Genomic DNA, 21,237 nt, shown 5'->3' on the forward strand with positions numbered 1-21,237 from the left:
CAGCTGCTGCCTTCTCCCACAAGCTCAGCAGCCCCACCATTCAGAAATATTTGGCTTACACATGCAGCATGTAAAGAAGTGGAGGAAAGACAACAGTCAAGTTAACAAAAAAATCAAAAACACTCAAAACAAACAAGATACTTAACAGCTGAGACAACGGGTTGTTTTTTTTACTCCCCTCACTGATCTACATGCCCTAAAGTAAAACGCATGCCTTTAAAAATAAGCCCGACATTTTAAAACGGAAGATTTTTTTTTTTGTGGTGATCAAGTTTGTTCCTTCCTTGAATACTTCAAATTTTCACTAAGTGCAATATCTTACAGAAACTAAGCCCCTTTATAATCCTTATTATTTTCATCAACCATCAAGATTGATACTAGTGTTGTCTGATTGCGGGCACAGCATTCTTCTCATGTGCTTATTCTTTATCTCCTTTACAACTTCAACAGTAAGCATATAAAAGTGCTGTTTCACACTACATTGCAACAAGGCAAGATGAGGGACTGATAAAATAAAGTTACAAAAAATACTAGATAACGCAGCTTCTTCCAACTTGCTTTAAAGAAACTCAACAGCCTCAGTTTCTTCTCATCTACTCCCACTATCTTTTACTGCGATTGCTTTTTTAGTACCTCAAGTTATTAAAAGCTATGTTCCTGCCAGCATGCTTACAAATCAATACCAAACACTTCAGATGCATAACATGCCTTGAATTACAAGGACCCAAGTAATGTTCTGAATTCTAATACAAACACAGCATTGCTTCTACACACAAACATCTCTGCAGATGAAGCCCAAAACCACACCGCAGCTGTGTTCTTTAATTCAATGATTTTTTGTTAGAGTCTAGCCCTTCCTAGGTATTCTTTCATGTCAAGATCCAGTCTTAAAAGGCAGACTACCACAGGCTCAATCCCGTACAAAACCAGCTGCCTAGCAATAGACACAAGTCTCTTAACACTCCTAGGACAACGGTCTAAATGCATCTACCATCCATTTATAAGAACAGCATAACCATTGCCAACAACTGATCATAATCACACCAGAGCATGAAAGCTTCCATCCTTATAGTTTTCCAGATCTCCTGCATGCATTGCAGATGGGATTCAATTTCATTATTTTGCTGTGATGCTGGCTCTCTCATAATTTTTTCCAGTGTTGAGTTCCCAGTAAGACCTAACAGTCAATGTGTATTCTCTTCTCATGTATTAATTAAGCTAGTTAAAACTATCACTGACTCAGCTCACAAGGTAGCTTCCAGGAATTAAACTATCAAGCACTTCAAGATTCCTGAAATACTTTGTGAGGCTGTTACTAGACTTACTCCTTCGTAAATAGTGATCTACTTCAACATAGGGTTAGTATTAAAAACAAAAGATGGTTTAAATCACACATCATTTAACATATGCAGTACTTTGAGTTAAGAGTTTTATAAACTCTTTCCCACCGCCAAAAAAACACTTCTAATTCAGCTTCTCAGCAAGCAAACACCTTGTCCAGCATCTGAAGCTGAAGAGCAAGCCCTCTACTTGTCATTGATTCCAGCAGGATCAGAAAGGAACCCTATACTGCAACTGCAAGATTATTTACTACTTTTTCAATTTTCCCTATTACTTTAAAAAGAACAAAACAAACCAAAAAAAGCCACAACCACCTCAAAACCCTCAAGTCAGTACTTTTTCCCATTGTGTCTCCGGACAACTTTTGTAGAGCTCTGGTAACACCAATTAGCTTCTATAGTAACAAGGAAATATACTTTAACATCCCGGAGTTGATCTAGCAACAGCACTTGACCAGGAACATTGGTACCTTACCCTAGCCCCTAACTAATAAAAGCATTTGCACACATGACCTTGTTCTAAGAAGTTCTTAACATGGGAAAATTCAACTTGCAATAAAAACACAGAGATGAATATTATATAAAGTTTACTCAGTCAAGGTGTAGCATTGTTTTTGTAACTGGTGAAACTCACTTAGTGCTGCAAGCCATAGATCTGTGATGGAACTACCCTCACGTGTCCGTTACTGCCTCAGGAACAGGAGGTTTGTATCCATGAGGGATAATCTAGAGGGTTCCCATTAAAGCAGTACAGAAAACTACTGCTGAAGTATTTAGCTGCTGTGCTTAATCATTATGTTACACTGAGCCCACTTCCATTCCACACTAAGTTCTGAAGCGTGCAATCAACTTGGCATCAGAGCTGTATAGTCAGGTCTATGTCTGCTCTCTTGAAAATTACCACTTGGCAGAAAAATAGAGATGGAATTTCATTTATACAGCCTGTAACAGACTTCCCACAAAGGCCTTCCAAAGCACAGTTTAGATCTCATTTCCAATTGCATACGTGTGCTCATGTACTAAGAACTGAGACTAAGTAGTACAAAAACATTCACTCAAATGTTCATTGGAAGTATCTGACTTTCACAAAAAAGATGCACAAGCACTTGGATATGGGCCAGCCGACCTAAAATCCCAGATCCTCAATATGTTACATGCAGTTAAATACATAGCAAGTGTCTTCTAACTGAAAGTTTAAGTCGTATTTAAAGTGCATTGCACGCATACCTCATAGCTACCCACAAACCACATTTTCTCTCTTGAATTGAGTATCTGATTTTGGCACATATCCCAGCAGATCCACATGAGAGACCTTCAGCATCAGTGCACACTATCACGATGCAAGTAGTTTTATCTACCGTCTCATGTCTCCTGTTGTATTTGTATCCACTGACAGCTTCCAACTCTTGTGTCTAGGCTTAAACTAACACCAGATTTTCTAAATAGAATCTCTGTGTCTCCCGTATGTTTCAGTGATCTTTAAGGAGGCTTTGCTCAAACATCAGAGTACTCATTAGGAGCCTAATTTTCATCACACAGTTTTAGAAGCCTTGTTCCAATTTCAAACAATCACCACCTGGTATTTCATAGTTACCAAACCCTCTATTCACTGTGCACCATTACTGTACTCTCCTAATTCCTGCAGTACATGCAAGAGATGCTCCACACCTCTGCACCTTTGGGCTAAAATATTTTTGGAGACTTGCTTTTTCGCCAGCTCACATCTTAACATGTTGCATTAGTCTTACACTGTCTCCTTATAAAGGAGATTTGTTAAGACAGAGAGCATTTTTAAAAATAAACATTCATCAGTTTCACAAAGAGCACCCTAACAAATTTCAATCAAGTAACATGATTTTTCCCAACATTCCTGAACAATTAACTTGTATTCAAATGAGTACTCAGAATAAGTATTCCAGCCATTACATTAACAGGGGATTACATGCAACTAAAGCATGTGTAAAGGAAAGCAATGCTAGCAGCTCATACTTCCCATGGTATTTAAGGCCTGTTTCATTATTTTTAGTTGCTACTTTTTAAGGCCTTAAAGCTCTGATGTAACATGGGCAAAGAAATCTCCAGAGCAACTAAAAAAACTTGGTGAGGCTAGATTTTTTCATTGACAGACCAACAATTTCTATGAATATACTGAAAAAAGTTAATGGAATTACCGCCTTTTCTTCTGAACAGAAGTAAAAGTTTCCTAATGGTTCACTATTCAAGGCCAACTAGAGCAGCTCTCATTCAAAAGACAAGCCTACAGGTTTGCTACAAGTTGTAGGCTTAATGTAGGCTCAAAGCCTGTTCTGAGCGCTTCAAAGTCAGCTCTCTTGTCAACTAGCCAAAAGTACTAACAAACAGCACCATCGTGATGTTATTCCTGAGCTACAGACAGGCTGAAAAACTTTTTATTTCTAGTATACCCCACCCCCCAAACCAGAACAGAGGTAGAAATGCTATTTCTGACATACCAACCTGACAAACAGGCACCTGTTAGCACAACAAAAGGAAAGGCAACCCTGCAAATCGAAAAGTTAAAACTAATTCTCTGAAAACCTCAACACAGGGATATCAGTAGGCTAGAGGTACTGCTGCAGAGCTAGCGGGAATACACAAACACACACACACACACAAAGAAGTTGACATACCCTCAACTGGTTAAGCAAATATTATACCTGCTCATAACAATATAAACCCACCTGCCATGATGTCATCCAGCGTGTCATTGAGCGTCTGAGCAGGGCTGGCTACCATTAACCCTTGCTGTGTTTCTGTCAGTATTCCTTGCCCCAGCCCTGCTAGTTGTGCTTGGCCCAACACTGGCTGTCCAACTATTACACCTTGCAGTTCTGTAAGATTTGCGATGGACCCTGGAGGTAAGGAACCTGCTGCCAGAGGCAAAGCTTGTGGCATCGCCAGAGGCTGAATTGGTGCAAAACCCGTCTGCGCAGCAGCTTGCTGAGGATCATCTTTAAGCAAGATGGGGTCCACTTGTTGTAATCGTGCATAGTCTCCCTCTGAGAGTTGTTCTCCTACCCCAACAGGAGTCAGTAGTCCCAGGTGCTGGCAAGACTGTTGCTGCTGCTGCTGCTGGAGCTGAATTCTTTGCGCTTTTACTTCTAGATATTGCTTTTTTAGCTGCTGCTGAGTTTTCAGCTGTAACTCTCGTTCCACTTTCTGCAGTTCCTCCAAAATCTTTTGTTTCTTCTGGATCTGTTCCTCTCTCGTTTTGTTCAGCTCCTCAATCTTCTCTTTGGTGAGCTGGTCAGCATGTGCCAATTCCAAGGACTGCAGCTGAGCATTCTTCTCTATGGCTTCTTTTATCCTCTGCTCCAGCTCTGTCAACTTGCCCTGAGCCTCTTCTACAATGCTCTCTGGAGACTGATTGGTGATGTAACCCTGTACATCCTGGTTGTTTGCTGGCAAATGACTGCTGGACTTTTGTTTAGAAGCAGCTGTGTGAAAAAGAAACCCCCTCAGAACCAATGGAAGTGCATATGAATGGCATCCTCATTATAGAGCTACTGTTGGGATGCTAAATGCACCAAGACACAGCACCCACAGAAGGTCAGTGTACTGTAAAGCCCTCAAAGGAAACGGTATCTTTCACTATCAATTTTAACACAGCAGTCAGATTGCAAATTAACAGTATAGATTATTGCGCATACATTCCAAATAACCCCTAGGCTACGTTGAAATATTTACTCCAACAATTGTTATACTTTCGCCAAATGAAGCGATTGTCTCAAGAGCCGCTGTTATCAAGTGGTGCTACAAGATAAATGGAAACAAAAGGGTAGGATATGCTGTCTCTTCACTTGATCTTTTGCGACTGGCATCATGTTAAGGCATAAGTGTATCGTTACAGCCCTGAAGCACAGCAAAAGCGATGCAAAAACATCTCAAGGGACACGTGACTTTGCTTAGGCCACCAGTTTTGCGAGTAGCTTAGTACGTTTTAGGAAGTACTACACTTTCTAGGAACACTGAATCCTTTCACTACAGGTATCCAGCTTTGCTCAGTTGACAAACAGTGCTAGAACCCAGGATAGTCAGTTATATTTAACATGATCTAACAGGGTATGTTTAGCCACTACATTTTATCCATAGCAGACGTGACTTTGGATGTGTCAAAACTCAGCTCTGCCCAGGCAAGGCAAATAATTCAGCCTTCCTGTAAGAATGAGCGATGGACTAATCCAATACATCTTTTATGAAGAAGTCCACAGTAAAACAGCTGACATGGTCTGCCATACCAGTTGGAGAAGGAACAATCTTAATTTTGAAGGGTGAAAGACAAATCAAAACCCAGGATTTGAGCCAGTGGCGGTGCCCAGTTTCTTCCAGTAATCCTTGCTGTATTTCCAGAACAATACAAGTGTACACACAGTATTAATTTTATGACATGCACGCCTGTATTTGCACTATTGCTGATCCTTGATAAAAAAATGTTTTGGAAGAGACTTCTAAAGTACAGAAAGAGTAAAGTTATCAAAATAGTGATATCAAAATAGATGCAAATTTAGTCCTAGGAGGAGCTAAGCCACATCAGACTAAATGTTTTGTAGCACAAGAAATTCCGCCTTCAATCAAATTAGTCAAACCCACTCCAAGACTACTATCCTAAGAAAACACGGGTTACCCAATGAACTACCATATGGAACTTAACAGTTGCTGCAAATTCCACTAGCAAATTTATGTAGGTTTCTGGGTGACATTCTGCATTAGCCCAGTATGTCGAACTAATATATATATATGCATATATATATATATATGTTTTTACTTAGGCAGATTTCTTGACGCTTTGTGATTACAGGGTTAGATGACTGATACTTCATATTTGATAGATAACCAATCCTTTAAAAAGAAATTTACAGTTTCCTTGACTGAATCCATTAACACTCTTCATAGGCACTACTCTGCTGTAAGCGCAACCCTAAGTCTTCTAACGGATATTTAGAAAATAAGCTCCAGAACTAAGACTGACCTTTATTTCTGATGGGAAGGGTTGTGGCGACATTAGCAGGGGGTTTGTCAGGCTCCTGGGGTGGGACGACCATGGGCAGCGCCTGCACTGGTACACGAGGAGCCTAAAATGTTGGATACTAATAGATTATTTTCCTCATACTCTAATCTAGTGATAGTTCAATAGAAGGTAAACAAAACCTGTTAGAAAAGCAGACTTTCATGGTAACTAATAACATTTCATACATTTTAATATGCTGAGTTTAACAGTTAACCATTTGAGATCGCCTGACTTCCATATGCTTGGCATTCTTCACCTAGGAAATAACTTGCCAAAGACGACTCATCTCTGTACTTTAAAGTGCTATACTCTGGAAAAGGAAATGAAAGCCACAGCGGGCCACAAATATAACTCTGAAGAACAGCCTCATTAAAGCAGACTTCAGTTACGGGCTTTTTACTTAACACTTTTTCAATAATCTTTATGGAACAGGAAAAATAAAGGACTACACAGCGATGCTCAGAGGATCTTCATTTTCACAACAGCTCAGATTTTCAAAATTGACCTGCAGTTCAGTAGTAGATGAAATGACATGATTGACTTTTCTTTCAACTTTGAACAAACTGCAACAAACACAAACAAAGCCCCACAAAACAGACCGTCAGCCCTTAAATCTTACCCTATTTAAATCATGGGATGGTGGGGTGAGCTGAGTAGCATCAGGTGGAGGAGCAGAAAGCAAGTTGTTGGGGTAGTCTAGAAGGTAACAAACCACACTGGTATGACCACCCTTTGCTGCCTCTATTAACATAGTTGATCCATCCTAAAAAGGCAAAGATCACACTATTAGAAAAGATCATAATGAAAACACAATAATGCTGAAATGTTTTGAGAGATACAACAGTATATATTCAGACTTCCTTAATATTCCACCTGCGGCAAGTCCACAAGTAAACTTAAAAAATAGTATTTTTTTTCCTTCTTTTTCCTCAACTATAACTGGAGCTCAGTCTTCAAATTCATGCTAATTAACAGGTCTGTGCTCCTCCAAACACCAACTCCTATAAACATGTTACTGAACGTAATGCCTGCTTGTGGTTTTCACTGAAATACCTGCTCTTTGATCTTACTGATATCATGACATGTTGGGTCAGTTACAGAGAATACAGAAGTAAATTCTCCTGTGTATCTTCAGCTATAAGATGAATGGAAGACTACTTCAGAGGAAAAGAAGGTAGCTGAGTTACAAACCTTCAATCTGTGTGTAGGATCAGCACCATGAGCTAGCAGTAACTCCACAACTGCCAAATGACCTCCAGCACAGGCCAGTGACAACACTGTATGATCGTTGTTAGCAGTGGTCCTATTCACATTTGCTCCTTCAAAAACAGAGGGAAAAGATTATTTTAAAAAAAAAGAGAAGAGATTTCAATTGGTTCTCCTTTACCAAAAGAGAGAAGGGATACCAAGTTTGCCACCTTCTTAAGCACGAAAATACTGTCTTTGGCTGCAGTCTTGCAACTGATATATAATATTCAAGTCAAACTCTCATCAGAAGCCCATTTAACCTGTCACAGTCACCAAATTCAACGTCTCAGTCTTGTCAGGTAGAATTTGACCCTTAGCATACGTGCCTCCAAGAAGAACAGAAACACTACCTGCACTAACACTCCAAGCCCATTGTTCAAACTGTTATGTTAGCTCATACCAAACTCCACACAGTAGGCAAACCTATTCCTTTTAAGTTTGCTAGCAGTTTTTTAGAGAGTGGTATCTTTCTCTAGAAATGATTCAACACATGGATCTTAGCTGGCTGCCACCAAGCCAATTACCAGTTGCAGCTCTGCTTTTTTCCTTTACAGAGAAAAAACTGCATCATACTGGAAACTTCAGGCTAGTCCTGCTCCACACAAGGAAGCTAAGAGAAAAATCATTCGGCTTGTAAGAAAGGAAAAAAGGAAAAAAACAGTTCTGAGCTCTGTATCCACACTACACACCCAGTGACATAAGGCTGCAGCTGATAGTTCTGACAACATGGAACAAGTTACAATCAAGATGCTGAAACAAACAGGTGCTTGAAATTGAACTTCTGAACAAGATAGTGCTCAAGAGCTGTACCATGAACATGGCGACACCCAGTAAATGCTACAATCGTTATTGCTTTTATTAGGAATTAGAGAGTGGAATATATCTGTTTTTAAAAGTTGTTGAAGTTTTCACTAATCCCACCTGAAACCAGAGGTGATCGTTATGATTCTAGTTTAAGAATCACTGAACTACTTTAAAATATTTCAACCAAATCCAAGTTCAACTACTACTGATGTATGTCCCTAACTCAGAGCATCTCTAACAGCCAAAACCAAAAGCCTTTACACAAACTTACCTTTGCTAATCAAAAACTGAACAGTGCAAACGTGACCTGCCCTTGCAGCTTTCATGAGCGGAGTTCTTCCACCTTCTGATTCATGCTCCTAGAACAGATAAATAAAGACTTAGAATTCAGGAATCACAAGTAGCACATCTAAAAGGACATAATCCTACTGTTTGCTTTTTGAATTGGAAAACATCAGCTGTGGAAGATTCCTTTTTGAGTGTTTGACAGTCTATAAAAATCAAATTTCAAACAGCACAGCATTTAAGTATATCTTGCAGACAAATGAGAACATCTACCTACCTTTGTACAGGTCTAAGATGCCTGGATAAGAAGCGTTCAAAGCACATGCTGGTGATTATAGATTAAAAAAAGAATTCTGTCACGCTTAACTGCACTTTTTGGTAACCTACTGGTGTACAAGCCTGGTATAAAAATCAACTGACCTTCATTATCTTAATTCCACTATGGTACACCAAATAGATCACATCAGAACTGTCAACTGCTGCTTAAGTAACAAGTTTGCAAATGCAAGTCTTAAACCATGATCAGCTCAACAATTCCAAGCTTAGTACATTTCAGCACTGCACATGACAGAAAAACAGAATTCCCTATTTTCCTGTACAAGCAAACTTGAAGGGTTTAGAAATGCTTTAAAAATTAACTGCCAAAGTTTTTGATATGACCTACACACTTCTAGGCAACAAAACAGTCTCATATCTGTTAGAAAGCCATCATCAGTTCTTACTTAGTTGAAAGTAAAAAGGTCAAAAAACAGTACAAATCCAATTAAAACAATTAACACTCAAGAGCAAGTTTTCAACAGTGAACATGAAACAAAACACACATTAATTACGGTATTTCCTACTTATAATTTCTGAAGAAAATAATTACTTACCAGATCTGCACCTGCCTGAAGTAAGACATCTGCTACATCAGTATGGCCATTTTCACACGCATATGTCAGTGCTGTGTCACCTGTTGCTGTTGTTGCATGCACATTAGCCCCTGAAGCAGTATTAATGAGCATGTAAGCTTTATGGAGTTTATTACAGAAAATATGCAAGTATCTTAATAATCTTTTATAAGATCAGATAGCAAACAACTTTCTCCTTTCAGTACAACATCCACAACATTATTTAATAACTTAACAATACTCTAGGGAAAAAAAACAGCACTCAAAACCTAGAAATTAAGTTCCCAGAAAACTTAGATCAACTCAAGTCTACAAAAGCTAAATTAGGGTCCAACTAGTACGTTATTTACAATTCCACAAACCTTTGCAACCAACTTCAATAAGCTGCTAATCAAAGTGTAACCAATTTGGGGACACATTTTTTAAGGTTACATTAAGTCTCTACAAAAGGACTAACAAAATTACTCCATACCTGCAGCTAATAAATATTTAACCAGCTCCAAATGACCCTCCTGAGCAGCCTCCATCAAAGGTGTTGAACAACCAAGTTCTATGTCAGCTCCTGCTTTAATAAGAAAATCGGCAACCTCCAAAAAACCTCCACAGCAAGCCAGAGTTAGAGCAGTTTCCTGTGTCTCCTCTGTTTGAGCATTGATATTTGCTCCTTCAAGAAAATAGACACATATATCAGAAAACGCTGATTTTTGAAAGCACTATCAGCATATTAAGCTATTTATTGTTACACAAGGTATCTGTTTATATCTCATTTCTACAGGTGCAGAAGTATCCTTCTAAAATCATGACACATCAAATCTCAGTTTCCTTTCACTACTCGGGAAACCCCTCTGAGAACTCAAAAGCGCTTCTTCACAGCTTTTCAGTAATAAAACATTCTCAAGATACGCCAAGGATATCATGGAGAGTGCAAGTGACCCACGTTAGCCCTTCGGTATACAATACCTGTCTGAAAAATGCAAAGCTGCTCTGAAGAACAGTTCAGAATGACCACTTACCAAATAAAAGTATAACGAAGAGTACTTTGCTAAAGAACTGCTCAAAAAGAGGGTGACAGGTTGTTCAGAAGTTGTTCAAAAAGGAACCGATATAATTGTAATATATTTAAAAAAAACGAGACACATGCCTACTGAATTGTAGTCAACAGAAGGCACTGCAATAGTTACCTTGACCAAGTAGTAGCGCCACCATCTCTTCATGGCCTTCTCTAGCTGCTTCCATCAGCGGTGTGTATCCTTCATCATTCACCTCTTCCAAGTTAGCTCCACGTTCAATCAGCAAAGCTGCCAGTTCAACATGCCCACCACAGGCTGCCAAAGTTAACGGAGACTCGAAAGAGTCAGCAGGCATGTTCACCTGAGCTCCGCTATCAAGAAGTAATCTTGCCACTTCCACATGGCCATCCTACGAGAGAAAAAAAAAACAGTTTAAGAACTCGTAACAGAAAGAAACTTGCTGTTCTTTTTCAAAGCCTAAAGAACTCACCATCTAAACTCCATCAAATGACACGTAAGAGCAACAAGTAAGGAAGTCCAAAAATATAACAAAACTTCCTTACAAATTTTCTTAAATATTTGGATAAAGACTAAAGGCCCACTGTTAAACAGGTAACTGGAAGAACTTCAGGAACGTTTTTATTGAATGCGCCTTGTTCAAAAACATCATTAGGATACACATACCACACTTTCCTGCTTGCAAACTGGTTGACTTCACAGAAGACACACGAGTTCAAGTGTTTGGTATCACTTTAGTCAGAGGGGGAAAAAACAGCCCAGAGAGCTTGACGCTATTTTAAAAGCACGCCTCCTCCACAAGAACAATACCAAGATGCTGTTAACACCTAGTATTTGTCTTCACTAAACAATGCAGACAGAACTGAAGACTGTCAAATTTATGCAAGGAGCAAAAATCTTAGGAAATAAGCTACCACCAAAATGCATTTATGTTCTTTCAACAAATTTACTACTAATGAGGCAAAGCAGTGTATTAAATGAGAGTATTAAGAGAATCCAATCAATCTTTTTACTTGGACATGAGAACAGGTTGCAATGTTCTTCTAAAAGACTACACAGGCTTTAAATTGCCAACAGATCACAACGTCAAGGCTCCACACTTCATCAAGAAGAGGGAACTTAGATTCAACATGCAGTTGCATTATTTGTTATGCAGTATATTTTCGTTACCAAATCAACACGTCAGAAACACAGTTGGTCCTCATCTCCATGAGGACTGCTAGCATGCATCTCAGAATATTTACAGATTCCCAGCTTTTGGGGAGGGAGATGAAAGAAAGGACATAGCCTAAGTTAAACAATTTTGCTTCCTTACTATCTTAAGAAGCCATGCGCAACTACACTGCTTGTCTCTTGGCACTTGCAGAACTATTGCGCTTCCTGCTCGATTTTAGAGCAGTCAGGACTTGTTTAGTCTTTTCCCTTCAAGGGAGAAAGCAAGACCATTTGTCAAGAGTTCCTCCTAGATCACAAGAGCCACCTCAAACTATGGCTTTCCCTTGACAGCAGTCTTGAGGTACTGTTAAGTTGTCAAACTGGTTACCCAAATGGAGCTCCTGCATTTGCTTGCTTGCTTCCTTTGGATAACAAAGAAAAAAGATTTGAGCATATGATCTTTGTCTTGTTTCTAGCACACCATAGATTCAGGAACTTGATGAAATGACTTTCCAGCTGTCCGCTTACATTGAAATCCTGACAATGACATATCAAAATGACATTAAAGTCTAGTTTTATTTATAACAGAGACAAATCAGCTTGGTCACTTCAGTCCAACAGCGGAAAATCTCCAAGTTGGTTGTCTCCAGAAGGAAATTATGATCATTCAAGCTTGGAATAACCAGGCAGGGAAAAGCCTGATAGACAGATAACAGGAGGGTAGCATAAAAAAGCAGCTGCTTACCATGAACACAAGGCTCTCTTGAGGTTGTCATTAACAAGGTAAGTACATCCTGAACTGAGATTAGCTATTAAGAAGCAGCCAATTGAAGCCATTGGCATCCTCACCAAGAAGCAGCAAACCAAAGCCATCATTACACTCAAGAAGCTAGAAACCATAACCTTAAAAGCTGTTTCCCAGGCAAAATACAAAATTGCATCTGACACATTCCAACCTCTTTATCTGAAGCATTTTATACATTATCATTTCCAGGGAGCACAGCAGAGTTTTGTCTCAGAAAAAGATCTAGGCCATTAACTAGGACACACTTTTTTTTTTTTTTTAAACATGAAGTGACAACACTATTTTAGGGAAAACCTCCAAGACTCCACAGAGGTTCTTTCCTTGAGGAAACGCAGGGATGGTGCCTCGACCATCAGGCTCTGGCAGAACAACTCACTAATCATTCCAGACTGATTTAGCTCAATCATGGCAAATAGCAACATAAGAGTATGCTTCAAAGTTTTGTACATGGGCTGGGCAGCCTTGAAAATAACTGCTGGTGATTAACCACACAAAGGACTTTTATCTCTGTTTTAACAAACTTTGCAACAGGATGGTGCTGTTCAGCTCTTCTAAAATGTGTTTAAAACCCCTAGTAAGGGTTATGTGATCACAAAACATTGTCTGATGAATCTGCATAAGTGTACCAGGCACGTTTTGAAGATCAACCGGTGTGGGCAATCAGTACTCATCCCTTACTGGAGAAAATTACATTACTTCAGTAAGAGGAAGCCCAAACTAGACAAACCTGCTTTTTGCTCCCACGAGGCAAGTCACATTGCTTAACAACTCATTTGCATTAAACCACTACTGGTGTGTATAAAAAAGCTGTTGGACAGAAGTCTTCCTGAATGCTTTGTAGGACAAGGTTCACACGGTCTCTTAGGCCTGTATGTAAACGCTGTACCGCAGATAAATTCTCTAACATATACTCAATTCAGTGCTATCCTAAAGGGCAGGTTTTTTGCATTACTGAAGAAAAAGCAACAGTTTCTGCAGTAAAAGCATGCTGAGACGAGAAGCTTCTGCTGTATTTCAGACTGCAAACTTTTTAAGTACTGCCACAGAAAGCTGCTCCTTCTGAAGCAAAACCAAAGATCCTGATAACATCAACCATCTCTCAGTCAATTCTGAGAATAAGCATGGAAATGCCCACTTAGAAAATGCTTCCGGATGAAAGACGGGACACCAAGACTTTTTCCTATTACTTAAGAAGAAATGGGTCCCAACATTTCTGTGAGTCCAATGGATGTGTTAGTCTGTTGGTAGAGGAACATGGGGAAAGGAGGAAAACAAGGCAAAGAAAGCTCGCTCTGCAGCTCCACAAAGTAGCAGCATTCTCTGCAGTCTGCCAAGCTGTCCCGATGAAAGACTACTGCAACAAGATTATTTTATTGCCATCTTCTAGGGAACTCACTGCAAGCACAGAATCCATAACTATATGGCACACATTAATATTTCAGATTAAGAAAGAATAGCTGAAGTCCTGTTTATCTGCATGCCTTGCTTTCTAATGACTTCTTAAGAACTACCATTGTTAATGATCCCCCTATTTGAAGTCATTAACTTCTTTCAACAGACAACTGTGGCTGAATTTAGAATCATTAGTGTTGTTATTTCAGGAAAGGGAAGACGACCAAGTTAAGTTTCTAAGAAGCATTTGTGGCACTCCTCTATGGCCACAGTCACAAGATACTACACAAGGCTTGTGACAAAAAAAAAACACAACCCACAAGAAATCTAGCTAGAGAGGAGAATAAGAAAGTAATTAAAGAGGCAAGTTTTAGTTTTATGTTGAAATTGTACATACTGACGAAGAATTACAAAAACATATGCATAAGGCATTAACAAAATTTCTGACCTAAGCATGCTGCAGCTACAAACCCTAAATAGAAAAGGAAACCTCTACAGAAAGGTTTCTTCAAAGTCTCAAAGGCATTCACAGATACTTATTTCAACTAAATACAATAAAAATTAAGGGGGGGGAAGCCTAGTTCTGCTCCTTTTTGTTTTATTTTCCTTCTCTCCACCAAAAGAGGTTCCAATTCATACCCAGTTCTAGAAATGAAAACTGGTATCTGGCTGAACTTCTCATTGTGCTAGTCTTGCCAACCCTTGGTATTAAACAGTATAGGGCTAACTCATACCACTTCTCCGAAAGGGGGCACACCAAAGCCTAAACTGTTGGTGCAGAAAAGGGGAATCAAGGAGCACATTTACTCAGAAGTAAACTCCAAAGGAAAAGGCAAAAGGAATTGAAACCTCAACCTGAGGCTATATGTAGTAAATGAATTTCCAGTAAGATACGCGCTTTAAAGGTGATGCAGATAAACCAGAGTTACATACCTGGTTCAAGCTTATGAGGACCTCAAACAAAAACACCATATAAAGACTGCAATTTAACAAGTTTTCTTCACCACAAAACCTTGGAATAATCTTAAATTGAGCATCAATTTTGCTATTTCAGCATTGAAATGTACCCATACATAACCTTTTCAAGTGAAAGTTAAACCAATATTTATGTTATACCACAAGAAACTAAAAATCAGATTTCTTCTCAGTCTTATTAAATTTTATAAAAAGGTAATCTCTTTTATGCTGTCATTTTACAATTGCCTCAGATTAACAGACCAGCAACATGGAAGTATTTTTCTTAATTAAGCTTGTTAACAATTTCCCTTTCCGTTTCCTAGTTGCTCCCCACACAGCCTCTGGTCCTGTGTTTTCAAGGAGTAAGGTCAGCCCTAGGATCCCCAGCATAAGGGCATGGACTTCTTGGATGGCCACGAAGACAATCAGTAGGCCGAAGCACCTCTCCTATGCATACAGCTGAAGAAATTGGGGTTTTTCAGCTTGGAGAAGAGAAGGATTGAAGGAGACCTTATAATGGTCTTCCAGTACCCAAAGAGGGCCTACAGAAAAGATGAGAAAGGACTCTGTCATGGATTGTAGGGACAGGACAAGGAGTTTTAAAATCAAAACATGATAAATTTAGATTGTTGAGAAGAAATTCTTCACCACGAGGGTGGTGAGGAAGCGGCACAGGTTGCCCAGAGAAGCTGTGGATGCCCATCCCTGGAAGTGTTCAAGGTCAGGCTGGATGGGGCTTCGGGCAGCCTGGGCTGGTGGGAGGTGTCCCTGCCCATGGCAGGTGCTGGGACCTAGGTGGTCTTTAAGATCCTTTCCAATTCAAACTATGCTGGGATTCTATGATAAGTGACTGGGTGAACCATACTGAAACAAGTCCCACACACACCCCTAAACGTAACCACCAACACGGGAAGATGAAAACTTGGCTTACAAACTCCTTAAACATGCCTAGGTATGTTAAATGCTTCCAATAGCCAGGTTACAACCACATTCATCACCCATGTTTAGTGCATACTGTAATTGTCAAAAGCATTTCAACAGCCACTCTCAATCTGCTTTAAGCTACTTCATTTGGAGATGGCTGTAAAAAGCATCTCTACGTTGTACACTCAGAGTTGCTCTCCCAGAAACTGGCAGAATTAACATTTGAAAACTGTTTTCTTTAAATACTTAATTAGTGTTTACATCTGGCTATCTCTCAATTCACGAAAATTCCTCTGAACTGAGGTCACAAAAGTATCTCTTATCAAACCAGCCCTACATGATTATTATCGGACAAAAAGCCAAAAGTAACTGACATAACACAAAGGCAGACAGTCTACAGAAGCTCCTTCAGGACAAGCACAGCCTTACTTGCTGACTCCTGCCACTTCCGAAAAAAATAAGTGCAGCTGGACATAACATAAACCTTGTTATTCAACGAATGGGTTAATATCTCTCTCTCACTGTCTCAAGAAATTAACTATTTTGTCAGCAATGAGAGCAAAAATTTTCATTTTATTGTTTCAGGAAGTACCATTTTTACACCATGGACTTTTTTTTTCCCATTTTTGCTTCATTATCTAACCAAAGTTCGTGACGTACAGAGAATCAAAATATCACACAGTTGGATTCCATACCAAAAAGAGGCCAAAAAGAATCACTTTGTTCATCTCCTGCAAGTGAAAAGACAATACATATGCCTGACTGATAAAGCCATGCATCTCTTACCATGCAAGCCTCCATAAGAGCAGTGTGCATTTCATCTGTCTTGTGTTCCTGGTCTGCACCAGCTTCCAACAGGAACCTCACCATTTCTAGATGGCCTGTACAGAGAAAGTACTTAACAGTTACAAACTACTTTCAGCAGGTACATTTCACAACTGTCATAGAAAAGGTCTAGCATAATATAATTAAGGTAGCAAAAGGCTACGTTACAAGACAAAAATGTCAGTAAAACTGTTTCAGTAGGCAAGTTCATATCTACAGGTTTAACAACTGCAGAAGCCCAATAGCATACTTACTAAAAATATCATCCGATTCACTTAGTGGCTTAAATCATGTCTGTATTGTATGCATTCCTTGATGTGACATTGGAGCCAAGCAGTGCAAACATCAGGTTTACCAGGGTGATTTATTATGTCTGAAGACCTTACACTTATTTTTTTTTCAACTACAGAATGACAGCCTTTCATTTAGTTGACAGATTTTTCTGCTTTTTCCTGCTCAGCACTAGGGATTTAAGGTTACTGTGGTTATAAATGGTATTGTAAACAGCCCCTGAGCTCCCATCAATCCTTAGGCCACAAAACAAAGCAGATGGACCTTCACGCTGATATTTGTAGAATTCGACCACCTATAGAAAATCTCCAACTACAAAAGGCGCTTAAAAGCTTTTGGGAAGTATTTACTCTCTACCATTCCATTAATTCACGACTATAGCTTTCCAAGTTCTGGAGGTACGTCAAGTCCAGTCAACTCCACTATACAGTCATGATTCAGTCAAGTAGCAAACATAAAACCAAGCCAGAAAAAAGCTGCTTTGTAACTCAACATGAATAAAGCTAAATCTTAACACTAGGAATACACCTAGCAACAACACGAAGCACACAGATACTGCCCAAAACGAGGCTACAGTTGTAGCCCTTCCCCCTTTATTTGGGAGAAGCTAGTGACCTTCTTGGTCTCAAGTATCCCAAATCAATCTACTACAGGAAGCAAACACCACATAAAAAAAGAGGACCATATTTCTACTTCCTAAACGTAAGATTTGGAGTAACACAAATTCAAGAGATACAGACAGAACATAAATGGATAAGGGGAAATTTTTACTTTTTTTTTTTTTTTTAAACTCAGCTTTCCAAGCTCACCTCAGGATTCAGGGCCCATGCATACTTCTTCAGGGAGGGGACAGTTTGGGTTCCCACTGCTCTTTCAAATAGAGCCTTTGCTCTGATAACCACCACAAAGACAACTACCAGGGCTTGTGAAGGTGCTCGGTAACACTGCGCCAGGAGCGTTCAAGGCAGGAAAACCTACTGCGATGCCAGAGCAAGTACCTCTGTTACAAACATCAATTACTCTATGATTCCAAGAGCCATTCTAATAGCTCTAATAAAACATATACTAAGTGACTATTACAACAACTGCTCTGGCTGTTTGAACAGATTTGGCCTTTTAATAAAACATTTTCATCTCTTGCTCAGGTGATACAAGATAGTTGCCTAATACTCCAAAGGAGGTAGGAAAGTCCTGGTGCCTAAGCATTGACACCTAAAAGGCAAAGCCTCAGATTCTGCATGTTTTATAAGCGCTAAGTCCTTCAAATTATTTGGCATTTCTGTACCTAAGCAGAGGTATCTTGTAAAACAGTTACATTACATAAAGTTTATCATACTCATTCTATGAAGAATTAATTGCTTGCTTCAGAATTCATATAATTAAGAGAAAATCTTTCAAAGCATCACAGGACTCGGACAAAAGTTTTGTATCTTAGTACTTACAGTCTCCATGCTGAGGATCATTTTATATATGGTGCCTATGTGCTATGCAGTATTAAAGCCAGGATAAAAGTCTAAGCGTCTATTCATAGCCTTTAAATTAATTTCATAACAGACAACGAGGCTGAATAAATACATATTTTTCAAGACTTTCCACACTTAAGCAGAGGCCTTGGTACTATACCTTTGTAACAAGCCAGTGTAAGCGCGCTCTCCTTAAATTCATTGGAATGCGTATTTATGCCTGCGCCGTTTTCTAACAGCACTCTGGCCACTTCCACATGGCCGGCACTTCCTGCTTCCATCAGGGGAGTGTGACCATTTTCATTATGGTCCTCAATACTAGCGCCCGATTCCAGCAGTACTTTCACAACATCTACGTAGCCTCCAGCACAGGCATATGTAAGGGCTGTATTGCCTAGAGGCAGAAGAGAAAAAGTTTTAAAAAACAGAACATCAAATTTGACAATTTCTACTGGGAACCTGATGCTCTACTTTACCGCTTTTACTGAGTTAACTACCTTAAAAAATAAAGGGGGAAAAGGAAATAACTACAAAACACAACTCAGGGCTGAAAAGCTGAAGATCTAAACGTGCCTGGTAACAGTACTGATACAACTCTCCTCCTATTTTTCTCCTGGTTAATCCCAACTTGCATCACAAAATCCCACCGCCCTTCCTGCTAGCATGGACATACCATGCTGCTAGAACAGGAAAACAACAAAGCAGTATTACTACTTAGAACTACTTCACTAAAAAACCTCCACATGCATGTCTTCTCACATCCTAACCTGCCTCATCATTTAGGGTCGATAATCAATTTGCCCATGATAATAGACTACACAGAATCTCTCCAATTAACAGCTGCATTAACTAGGGAAATTTCTTAAAGCAATTTGGTCACAAACAGAAATGCCTACCAAACTGCCAAGAAACATGCAAAAAAGGCCATCTTCTCATGCTTACTGTTTTCCTCAGGTTAACTAGACCTGCCACCAAATTATTTTCTCAGTACACCAACCCTGCAAATGCAAATACCTTTCAGCTACTAATAGACTTAATCCACTTATGTCCATAACTAACTACTGTCTTATAGCTACACAGAAAAATACATGAGCCAAACTGTAAAACCTAGAGGAAGAGATCTACTTGGAAGAGCTATGCTCAGCTGAGAGCCATTCTTACCAAACCACAAGCCTCAAGTCTCAGCCTTCCAATTGTTTTCAGCAAGCTCTAACACAGTTACCTGTTGATGACTGTGCATTCACATCAGCACCATGAGCTAGCAGCAACTTGACGATTTTGACATGTCCACCATTAGCAGCGGCCATTAGAGGTGTTATGTCTCCCTTAATACCTCGGTCTTCTACATTAGCATGCATTGCCAGAAGAACCTGTGAACAGAAGGATGATCAACAGCCTTGTTAGGTGACAAACCAGAACGTCAAGATGGTTAAAATGCTACACAAAGCCACCTTCATGAACAGTTTTGTGTCAGAAACTTTGAAAAATATGCACAAGGAATCCATCAGCAACACGCAGTTTGTGGGCAAGTCCTCATTTGTCATTTAACTGACATATTCTAGTACCTTAACACTGCCTTCAGGTGCACAAGGAAAAAAACATTAGTTCAATAACTACCTATTTTGATACAAGACATACGCAAAACAGCCAGAAAACCTACCTGTGCAAGCTCATAATATCCTGCTGAACAGGCTAAACAAAGGAGGCTTTCCCCTTCTTCTGTGTGCTCATTCACACTTCGTCCTTCGATTAGCAACTTCCGCACAGCATTTACATCTCCTTCTGAACAAGCCTCTGCCAAGCTGCGGCTAACAAGATAGAAAGCATTAAGAAGTGAAAACAGACCACACTTGAAACATTTGGTCTATATACAGAACAAAAAGCCCCATGTGCCATGAGGACACAGTTAGAACAACCTAAAAACCATTGTCAACTGTTAAAGAGTTGGTATTTTTACACTTGAAGTTTTCCAAGCAACTTACCTGAAAAATCAACATGTTCTCAACCACTCCTATTACTCATTTCTAGCACAAGATTACAACAAGAAACATATGAAGAACGACCACTTTAACTATATTTTGCAAGATGTGCAAGAGCAACAGAGGATTCGTTCAGAGAAGACACTCTATGCACTCAACACAATGTTATGGCAGTATAAAGCCTTTTTTGCAATCAAATACATGTCTTAGATAGCTAACAACTTTCCCTTTTGAAAGGCTACTACAGTACTGGAAACAAAATCCTATATTATTAATTACTACCTAGGATACAGTCTCCATCTATGCCGGTTCTGTATTACTGATTGGAAAACAGGTTTTGTCCCATTCATTCTCTCAAGTAAGGCTCAATGAAAAGGAGATATGATTGGAACACAAATACAGTGTCTTTAACTGGGTATTATTTTATGAGTATTCCATTCCATATCTGCCACCACTAATCAGAGCTGTATTCACATTTTCCTTTGTCCCAGGAACTAGAGGACAGTGAAATGATTGGTCTTATCGCACTTTTTTTCAGCACTGTCGATGAAACTAAAACAGATCACCTCCAATGTTCTTCACCTACAACATAATAAATGCCTTGACTTTCAAACAACAACCAAGTGTTTCACTTGTGGCCCTAACTCAGACCTGCAGAAAAAGGTCATTTTCTCCTTGTTTGGTAAACCTTAAGTTAGAGAACTTTTGGTTCTCAGGTCCCTCATATTTCTTCACTTCTGTTTCAGTTAAAAAAAAAAAAAGGATTTACTGAATACTTATTTTCAATTATTCTGACACTGTGCTCTGTATACGGTATGTTTATTC

At 39.4% G+C, this 21,237-nt stretch overlaps 1 protein-coding gene across 6 annotated transcripts in view; it reads right to left on the bottom strand.

Annotated features, from left to right (window-relative positions):
* ANKRD17 (ankyrin repeat domain 17) overlaps positions 1-21,237 on the bottom strand; it is an 86,467-nt gene that overhangs the window by 25,796 nt on the left and 39,434 nt on the right. For 4 of the 6 annotated variants that reach the window (XM_048074405.2, XM_048074404.2, XM_048074403.2 and 1 more), the window contains exons 4-15: positions 20,094-20,241; positions 19,656-19,803; positions 18,594-18,827; positions 16,641-16,735; positions 10,775-11,012; positions 10,066-10,257; positions 9,576-9,685; positions 8,690-8,777; positions 7,558-7,685; positions 6,986-7,129; positions 6,328-6,430; positions 4,040-4,795 (exon numbers count right to left, since the gene is read on the bottom strand). In XM_048074405.2, the coding sequence (XP_047930362.1) occupies positions 4,040-4,795; positions 6,328-6,430; positions 6,986-7,129; positions 7,558-7,685; positions 8,690-8,777; positions 9,576-9,685; positions 10,066-10,257; positions 10,775-11,012; positions 16,641-16,735; positions 18,594-18,827; positions 19,656-19,803; positions 20,094-20,241 (2,384 nt within the window). The remainder of the gene's footprint in view (positions 1-4,039; positions 4,796-6,327; positions 6,431-6,985; positions 7,130-7,557; positions 7,686-8,689; positions 8,778-9,575; positions 9,686-10,065; positions 10,258-10,774; positions 11,013-16,640; positions 16,736-18,593; positions 18,828-19,655; positions 19,804-20,093; positions 20,242-21,237) is intronic. The other 2 variants (XM_048074408.2, XM_048074407.2) reach the window with 1 other exon arrangement.

This window comes from Anser cygnoides, chromosome 4 (genome assembly GCF_040182565.1).
Source record: "Anser cygnoides isolate HZ-2024a breed goose chromosome 4, Taihu_goose_T2T_genome, whole genome shotgun sequence".
NCBI lineage: Eukaryota > Metazoa > Chordata > Aves > Anseriformes > Anatidae > Anser > Anser cygnoides.